The sequence below is a fragment of the Sprattus sprattus genome, assembly GCF_963457725.1.
Source record: "Sprattus sprattus genome assembly, chromosome: 4".
Lineage (NCBI taxonomy): Eukaryota > Metazoa > Chordata > Actinopteri > Clupeiformes > Clupeidae > Sprattus > Sprattus sprattus.
In genome coordinates this window covers 6,604,617-6,614,827 of record NC_137923.1, presented here as the reverse complement: position 1 = coordinate 6,614,827, position 10,211 = coordinate 6,604,617, and the positions used below count along the sequence as shown (strand labels likewise).

The 10,211-nt window shown below is 46.3% G+C and overlaps 1 protein-coding gene across 3 annotated transcripts in view; it reads right to left on the bottom strand.

Annotated features, from left to right (window-relative positions):
* Nucleotides 1–7,664: 7,664 nt before the first annotated feature.
* Nucleotides 7,665–10,211, bottom strand: part of rnf220a (ring finger protein 220a) — a gene marked incomplete at its 5' end in the record, with an annotated part of 128,822 nt that continues 126,275 nt past the window's right edge. For all 3 annotated transcript variants that reach the window (XM_080837804.1, XM_080837805.1, XM_080837803.1), the window contains one exon: nt 7,665–8,973. In XM_080837804.1, the coding sequence (XP_080693930.1) occupies nt 8,902–8,973 (72 nt within the window). In that variant the 3' untranslated portion in view covers nt 7,665–8,901. The remainder of the gene's footprint in view (nt 8,974–10,211) is intronic.

The following is a 10,211-nucleotide window of genomic DNA, read 5'->3' as shown; positions in this document are numbered from 1 at the left end:
GTCTACAGACCCACTGATAACAATAGTCCTCCCAGCAGGGATGATGGACAAGGAAGAGTCAACACTGCTCCCTCCACTGATCCCATGTTGACCAGAGGAATCAGCATGTTATTGTCTGAGATAACACTACACATACAACTGCTGCTTAATCCCCTCTCCTTCCACACTTATTCGTCTTTTTTATTCTAATTTAGATGTTCCTACTATTCCCTTCTTCTCTCCTCCTCCAGTGGGAAGGAAAGATTCAGGATTTTTTTAACCTGGGCCTTATTTTCCCATCTTATTGGGTCTAATTTTTCGGTCCAGTTTATTGAGTTAGAATGCCATAACCGGCAACTACAAAACTACTGATGTAATCTTATGGGGCATGCATCCACATCAAAGTAAACTGCTTTTTTCCACCACTGACCGGCTCATAATGTAATGATAAGTGCCTGACTACATGGAAAAGGTCCCTACAGAGATAGACCTGTGTCTGTTTACATCAGTAACTGCAAATATACTGTAGAAATGTACTGTTTCTACATAAACAGAGACTTTTCTACAGTTTCTTTACTTTGTAGACCTGGGGGATTCTTTGAGGGCCACACACGCGTATATCGTACTTACAGTGAGCAAACATGGTAATACAGGCAGCCCCAACTCCAGCGGACAAGTTGTGAACTGCTGATATGCAGCAGGGGTGATTCCCATAGTCACATCCAGGGCCACCAAAGTGCCTGTTGTGCTGTTTGGGAGTAGAGGACGTTCAAGCACATTAGACGTATAGAATACACATAAACAGACCCTACTGCATGGGCCGGAGAGATAGTTGTGGCTGTGTGACAACTTGCTGATTTCTCCACGCTACTGTAAGAGTGATTTTCACGTGTGCCCCACAGTAAAGACTACATGATGCATTGACAGACTTCCTGTTTACACCCTGTCTACAACTTGTTTACAGTCATGCTGAGAAACAGCCATGTTTGAAATTGTCAAGGCATTTGTGTGGTTTACCAATTTACCTGAACCCACTAAGTGTTGTTCCTCAAATATCCTTCTCCACGTACTGCCTGCCAATTGGACACAGATACCGGCCCTGGTTTACTCTCTAAATCCACAAGCAAGCTTGTGGGTGACTGGACATAGCAACAGACAACTCATTTGATAGCTATTAAAACACAAAACAAAAGAAAACATAGTGTATTAAGTGTATTAACCCCGCCCGAAAGCCAGCTTGATCATGCATTGTCCTCCTGTTTGTTGGAGTGTGTGTGTGATGTTTACCCAGCTCTGTAAAAACTCCCTGATACAGTATTACCCCTAACAGACACAACCCTTCAAACCAACGAAGGTGCAGTCACGAGCTTATGACAGGGATTAGCGTAGCCAATTAGGGGTATTATCATTCAGTTAGCTGAACATATCCCACAGGAAGACAAACAGAAGCACGGGCACTGCAGGAGAGAAGTTATGGCTCAGGGAGAGAGAGAGAGAGAGAGAGAGAGAGAGAGATAGAGAGAGAGGGAGGGAGAAACAATGGAACAGGATTAGTGGCCTTGAAAACCCTCTGTTCTTGGATGACAGACTGTGCATAGTATGTTGTTACACTAACTTACAGTTAGAATACAGCGAGATTACATTATTTTAAGCTTAGGTAAACTCAGGTGGAGTGGATGAAACTATGTCAGTGCCATAATTAGGCACCAATAGGAAAGGCTTGATCTGTAATGAATACTGAAGTTCAGCGTTTATAGATGCATACTGTGAATTACCAATTGTAAAGCTTGATTTTTCAAGAATATGGAATAAATATAAAGTGTTGTGTGATTTTTAGAGTATGGTTGACTTGTGCAGATGTGCTGTGCCTGTGTGTGTGAGTGTGTGTGTGTGTGTGTGTGTGTGTGTGTGTGTGTGTGTGTGTGTGTGTGTGTGTGTGTGTGTGTGTGTGTGTGTGTGTGTGTGTGTGTGTGTGTGTGTGTGTGTGTGTGTGTGTGTGTGTGCGCTTGCGTGCGTGCGTGCGTGCGTGCGTGTGTGTGTGTGGTCCAGCAGTGATGCTGTACTTGTCATCTCTCTGGTCGGAGAACACAGGTACTGTACTACTGACAGCCTATGGCTGGATCTCAGCCCCCTTCCCCCTTCTGTACTGGGGAGAGGGGGAGCACCTACACCCCAACCCCCCACCTTTAAACCCAATCACATAGCACCCGCCTCCCCCCAATCCTCTCTCCTATCCCCCTCCTAGCCACACACACAAAGGCCCAGTGTCGGCCCTGGGGCACTGACAGGAGATGAAAGGCAGCGTGGTGAAGGGGACAGATGAAGTGGCTGATATGCCGGGCCGAGCGTCCCGCCACTGGCTGGCGGCTGGGTTGTCTGCGCTCTGTCTGCACCGGGCGGCTGGCCTGACAACAGGGGGTCTGGGGCTCTGAGGGCAGGGGCTGGTGGTGAGGGGGAGGGGTCTACAGTGGTCTGGGGCTTCAGGTGTTTGTGGGCAGGTGGGGTGGTTGCAGGGTTCAGGTAACAGGTCTCATATCTGTCTTATTTCCCTTTTCTATTAAGCATGCTTCACACTTTCAAAACCATGCTAACAGGATTCCATTGCCACGGTATATACTATATCGAATCCTACCATGACCGGACCACAACGTTCAATGGAAAAACAACGTAGGTGCAACACGCAAGACTGACTCAGGCACCACGCCAATAAAAAACATTAAATGTTCAAATCCAGAATGAAAACCAGCAAAGGAATGAACTCTATTCAAGGATCACAAAGAATAATTATGTCTTTTGGTGTACACAAATAGAATGACTTTCTCCACTAAATAAAAGTATAGGATTGGAATTTGGGAACAAGTATGGGATATGTATATAATAATCCTAAAGGTAGTATAACAAAACTATAAAAAACACACTCTGGCAATGACCTGAGTCCGTAATATTTACTCTAGTTTGCAATACCAAGCTCTGACCGTATGACTTGACAAAGATTTGCTGCTGGACTGGAAGACTTTTTGACAGCTAGTGCCCTCATGTGGTCAATCCCCCTCACTGCATGAGAAAGAAAAACTGCATTCACATAGGAAGAACCCACTCAAACCGATATCCCCTGACCTCAGAAACACTTGTTCTTAACGTGTAAAATACTCATCGAAGTAATGGTTCAAATATGCATAGTATGAATGATATTCAGAGTAAATATCCCATACCATCACAGAAGAGCCAACATGATGCAGCAATTCGTTTTTTTCATATCCAGAAATCTAAAGGTTTCTTTACATGAATATATGCTGATGATGTAACTGTAAAAGCATGTTGTTATTGTGTGTATTACATTTCATACTTTGCTTCTCTGTTTCTCTGTATCCATACTTCACATATTTGTTTACATGATCGGGCCCTCTAAATTGTCAATAAATGTATAAAAACACCTCAAATGAAGTATGAACATGCACAGAAAACACAAGGACAATTGTAAACTATTACTTATAGGATATATGCCACTATTGTGGCTTTAGAAGCATGTCAAAAAAATGTCCTGAGCTGTGGTAGTGCTCTGGCGGTTTAACCTCTTCCTAGTGCCCCTGAGACCCAGAGGCTTCCCTCCATGCCTGGGTGTAATTATAACCCCAGACTCTTGGCCTCCCTCCTGGAAGACCTTAAAGGACAGATTGATATCAGCAGTGTGGTTATACCTGACTCCTGTCCTCTAGTGCCCTTCTAGTGTGAGACTGGCCAGAGGGGAGAGGACCAGGGCTTGTTTAAGAGCGCCACAAACATCATGCCTACAGGGTAGGTCAAGGCTGCAGAGTAAAAGGTCAGATACCATGACTCGGACTACATTATTGCCTATGCGTGTCATTATCTGTTTTTTTTCACAAACCATTTGTCTCTCATGCACCCAAATGTTACACACACACACACACACTCACACAGAGACACACACGCACGCACGCACAAACATGCGTATACTAGCACGCAATCATTAAACGAGACAAGCATGACAAGGCAGCTGTGTTAACTTTTGCACCTGTGCATTCAGTTCCGAACCTTTGTGATGAAGGTGACAGTAATCCCTTCCATGAACACTCACAAAAGCCATCCCAGCCTCGCCTTTCCACAGAGGGAACACGCTCTTCCAAATCCTCATAATGTCATTGGGCGATCTCTTAAGGGTGCGCGGATATGAAAGTCATTTAGCAAGGGCTGTAATCATGAGATTAAGCACAAAAGCCGCAGAAGGGCTCTGTAGGAATTCCACTAGTCTGGCTCGACTTTTGTTAAGCTCTAATTATTTAGAAAAACCAGAAATTAGCCCATTAGATACTTTACATTTTTGTACAACTCGAAACAAGAAAAGCTGAAAAAGGTTTAAAGGTTATTGGCATTCCTGTTGTGCCTCATTATTACGAAGGCAATCTGGAAAATAAAAGTAATAACGTCTTAAGCTTTGCATGCATACAATTTATCAAGATTAACAGCAATTGTCACCCTTTTTTATGGATTCATTCCTGGGTGGTTGGTAATGAACAACAATGCCTCACGCAGTTCCCCATCTAAAACCTCAGGCAAACCCACTAGCAACCATCTTCTCTGGATCAATCATGTTGAAAAGGCCATAGTGGAGAGAGCTGCCTAATTGAATGAGTTGTAGTGGCTCTGTATGGAGAGCTGGGGAGGAAGAGGGTGATCAGAAGGCCACAGGCAGTGCAGCTGAGCGGGCCAAGAGACCAGGTGTGAATTACTACACCAACAGACAGGCGATGCTAGAGAGGAAATCACCGAACAAGGCAGCAGAGGCCTGTCCTATCGATCGGGGTCAGTGGAGATGTTTGTAAACTGGCGATAATGCCCTCCACTCCACTTCACTCCACTGTGCCGCCCCTGTCAGTTGAAGCTTTGACCTCCAAACGCAATTTCTATAGATCTGCTTTCCATTCAGGACCCCCACTTCCTGGTCCCCCCTGCCCCCACCCGCAGCCTCTCAGGCAGCAACCCCAGGTGTAACCCGATGCTGCCCCACAGGCCCTCTAATGCAGCGGTATGGATCGCTCCGGTGTCTGGGCCCTGCTGCTTGCCAGGCCTAAGGGTCTGGGGAAGGCTGTGCCATGGTGGCTTGAAATCAGCTACCCCCTCCGATGTAAACTGAAGTCAATGGCGACAGAGGCAATATCGTCATCTGGAGTGTGTGTCTCCGGCGGTGGGGCTATCGTCACCCCCCCCCCCCGACATCTTTGACCTCCAAATAACCTAAAACACAGAGGGTCAAGAACATGCGTGTCCACAGATCAATCCTAACCCGATTGATCTGCCAGGCTCTAAGCAGTGAATATGATGCTCGGTGATGGTCGTGAAGAGCTACTTAATCCCTCCATTTCACAGTGATGGCCTCTGACAGATAACCTTGCTTGAGGAATTTGAGATAAATTGGTGAAAACTAAGTGGCGTTAGACAGCAATGTCAGACTATAGATTAAACAGTGAAGGGCTGTGATCTTCCTGCAAACCACAGGCAGCTCTGTTGATATGCAAGTGCTCATTTTATATCAGTGCTTATTTTTTATCAGGGCTGCAGTTGGTTAGCGTCTTAGAGACTGGTTTACATGCTCTGCCTTTCAGCATGCTATCCATAGAAACTTTATAAACAGTGGAGGGTTTTAAAAGGGCTTCGCTGCTACCCCTGCTGATTTTCCAATATACATATCACTGTTTTATTGCCATCTGAGAGCACTTAGGAACATTTAGGTAATGTTCGCTGTAACATTTGTGTCGGCAAAGCAATACTGCATGAATTTAAGGCCTGGCCATGGATCAGAACAATGGCAGAGGGAGGAGACAGGACCGCTTTCAGTGATCATCTTGTAGTAATTCTTAGTAATTTTCTCAACGAGCCTCTGATGCTGATGAAGGCTTTTTTATTCCTTAGCCCTGCATATTTTCCCATTATTAAAGTAAAAACCAGCCTCGTTTCCCATGTACACCAGGGCAGCTTAAGCAAACGTTAGTGCATTTAGACAACCATTAGGTGGCAATAAAGCCTGAAAAATCCAGTAAAATCTCCATAACAAAGTCATCCAGTTTCCACTTCTATTGTCTTATTGGCTACTTTAGCCATAAAATAGAAATATTAGCTCTTTCAAACAAGTCCATCAATATAGACCTTAAATCACTCGCAGAAGTGGCTACTCTACGGAAAACAGTGGGTTGACTTGCTATGGCCCAAAAGGCCTTTAAATGAAGAGCAAATAGCTGTTTTTAGTGGCTTTTTGGTTTTCTGTATAAACATGTTTACTTGCCAACAGTCACTTACCTGACACATTTCACAGGCTGCCATGTAATTGTATATGTGGACCCACAAGCCTAGTGCAACACAGGATTTCTGACGAGAGCTACGGAGAGACCTGGGAAAAATGCCAGGACATTGTGGCCGTTTGAGATTTACAATCATTTAATTAATGTCAAATGTAGTTTACAAACGGGAAGGACACGTACCATTATCAAGAATATACAAGGACACAAATCATCTCACACAGTCATCTTGTGCAATCGGTCATCTTTGGGGCAGGCCGTGTTAGTACTCCAGATGAGGGGGGCTGAGGAGGGAGCAGAAGCATCGGCTTCAAACTGGGGGGTGTTACGGAGCAGAAGCATCGGCTTCAAACTGGGGGGTGTTACGGAGCAGAAGCATCGGCTTCAAACTGGGGGGTGTTACGGAGCAGAAGCATCGGCTTCAAACTGGGGGGTGTTACAGAGCAGAAGCATCGGCTTCAAACTGGGGGGTGTTACAGAGCAGAAGCATCGGCTTCAACCTGGGGGGTGTTACAGAGCAGAAGCATCAGCTTCAACCTGGGGGGTGTTACAGAGCAGAAGCATCGGCTTCAAACTGGGGGGTGTTACAGAGCAGAAGCTCCAAGTGGAGTGCAGTGTCTCAATCTGCCGCATAAAGGCTCATAAAGGTCTCTCTAATGGCCTTATATGGGACTGAAGCAGGGACAAAACTATGACAGTCATTATGTTTGAATGAGCAGCACTGAGGAGCTTCCGTTTAATCTACCGTGCCGCAGACAGACTGTAACATCTCCAGTACTCCAATCCCGTGCGCAAGGGCGATGATGCCATTCTGCAGTGGGCAGGTGGGTCAGGGCTGTGAAATGACTCCAAATCTGACACAAGATTGGGAATTTTTACTGTGGTGCCATGAACAGCAAAGACCCGTCTTTCCCATTGTATATGTTTTATCTTTTTTCCCCCTTGCTTACACTGATACAGAAATCACAGGATACATAGTTTTACAAACACAAAGCACATTGTCTGGGCTGGCTGGGTAGGTCGGAGGGGATCAAGTTAGTGTCCAGCCTCAGGAGGACGGGGGTCCTGTGGGTATCTCTCCTCACGGGCGGGCACACACACACACACACACACACACACTCACACACTCAGTCACTTTCACACACACACACACACACACAAACACTGGTCTGAAGTGTAAGGACGCGGCAGACCTGTGCAATTCCCCACCACACTGCAGTTTAGTAAAAACCAACTAGCTAAGCCTTTCTGAGACAGTAATACTACGAGACTCCTCTGCACATCTTGTCACTGATCAGATTGTGTTACTGTGGGGAGCTCCTGTGTCTGTTTCCCCTTCTGCCACGGCTGGCCACTCAGTGGCGCAAACACTCAGAATTCGATTACAACACAGGCCATCATAACGCACTCAGGAGGTACTGTGGGGGTCATTTCAAAGGAAATATATTGACTCCTCATAAAAAAGTCAAACATAGTCTCCATGGCATTAGATATACTAGAGTTTATGACTGAATGAAAAATGTACACCATCTAAACCTTTTTAATTCCTAGTTTGAGTAGTTTATTATTATTATTATTACTTAAATTTCTTCCTGTACAATGAAATACAACTTCAACCTCAAGACAACAACATCTGTTTAAAAATACAGAGGGTTTTCATGTTTTTTTTTTTTTTTTTTTTACCCCAAAGATTTTTAACATGGCCCCAACCTACCCAAATACCACCCGCACCCAAACTAAAACTGGACCTTATTAATATATACCTCTGTGTTGGGGTGTATGTGTGTGTATGTATGCATGTATGTGTGAGAGTGTGTGTGTGTGTGTATACAAGCGTTCTCTATGTCATTTACTCACAACACTGTAAACATACATAGACTTTTTTTACATGTGCTTGCACAGATTCATTGAATTTTGGTTGACTTCACTAGAACACCACAAAAGAAGAAATGCAGGGAGGCAGTAACTCAACACACACAAAGATGAGTCCCACAGGAGGTTAGCAGTCGTCCATTTGGTTTCAAAGCTCAGAAGTTGATATTTCTCTTTTTTTTGTCTTCTTTCCCCCTCAGTTCTCCCCCCTCCTTAATTGTTCAGTGGTCAGGCGGTCGTGGCGTGGGGTGGGGAGAGAGAGAGGACATCGCAGCAGGAGCAGGGACTTCTCCTCCATCGGGGTGGAGATGGAGGAGAGATGGGGAGCGGCAGAGAGGGCGACAGTGAGAGATGGGGGGGGGGTGGAGGGAGGGCATAGAGGAGGGCGGAGCAGGAAGTACCAGTTGCTCTACCACAGACCACCACAGGAGGGCAGCTTGCTCTTTATTAAGAGCAGCCATTCAGAGTGGACTGCTGTGTCTCAAAATGGACCCTAAGAGTGTCTGTCCTGCGGCCTGGTTCATCGGTCATCCCCTCTGAAGTTCATTAAAAGACAAAAGTTTGTCTCTTACATCTGGATAAACGAGGGGAAACCTCCAGGGCCTTCATGGAGACCAAAAACCAAAACAAAACAAAAAGAAAAACAACGGGGGAAAAAAAGAACACTGAGAGCAAGTGGAAATTGGAATCAAAAACTGAAGAGGCGAAGAGTTAGCATCCAGTCGGTAGCCATGTTTCTTCACAAGTAAACCCTCCTGAGGTCCCCGGGCGACGTGATGGTGTTGCATTGTGGGCAGAGTTTCTTGTTTCCCTGTGGGAGAGAAGCAACAGAGTAAGCACATATCTAGCCCACCTGAATGGCACACAACTGTGTGGTTAACTCAGCCACTTAAACCCAGGGAGAGAACAGGGACAAAGGCAGCTAGGTAGCTAGGAGTCTAGCCTTTCTCCTCTAAAGTGATTCCAAGAACATTCTGTTTCTAAGCAGTCCCTTGAAGGCATGCCTGTAATGTGTGTGTGTGTGTGTGTGTGTGTGTGTGTGTGTGTGTGTGTGTGTGTGTGTGTGTGTGTTTATGGTAACAGTAGCTCCAATTGAGCTGCACATGGGGGCATCAAAGACTCGGTGTGCCAGGGAATCCACCCCTCCCTGGTGGCACACGCCCACTGCCTACCACTCTGAGTCTGTGCCAGGAGCTGTTAAAACTCCCCACGCCATAAAAGACAACAGGAGATGAGAGATGTGTGGTCTTTTTGCCTGAGCCTAACCCCACACACACACACAAACAAAGGAACTAAGGAAAGTAAAACACACCATCACCACAGCAAAAATCACCCTAAGACCAGCCAGCATAAATCAACCCTCACCTACCAGTTAGAAACATGAAGCGGCCCTTGCAGTCTATGGAAACCTATCTATCTAGCCAAGACATCTATTCTCTCGGCTTTTTCCTGTTTATGGCAAGTCGGAACGCAAAGATTAAAGCCGCAGGGTAAACGCGGCCGTCAAGCTTCAGATGTCTGGCGTAACCGTTTAGAAAATGCCGCCTGACACGACTTTCACACCCGTTGACTACTGTGTGCACAGCCAGGGCACATAGCAAGCATTCCCACGAGGGCCTGGAATAGCAGGAATGCGGAGAAGCAGGAACTAACCCCAGTCCAGTGTACATACAGTGTGTCCACGTGTGTGTATTAAGCACTAAGAGTGATGTATGTTAGGGGCTGACAGAGGTTGGGGGGTGTCCAGACATGAGTGCACACGTCTGTTAGCAAACAGCGGCGTCTCCGTGTGGCGGCCGGTCCAGGGGAGCGTGGCCTTTCCCCGTGCCCTCGCACCCGTGTGTTAAGAGGATTTGTGGCTCCGCTCAGGAGCGCCGGGCCGCCTTCAAACCCACGCGGGCCTACGGATCCTCCCTCTCTGGGCCAGGCACACAAAGGCCTGTGTGTTTGGCTGGAGGGCGGAAGACAATGCAATGCTCTATCAACAGCACGAGGCCCACTGGCCAGCGCTCTTTCCTGTCCAACCCCGAGCAAGGGATCTCTTTCCTC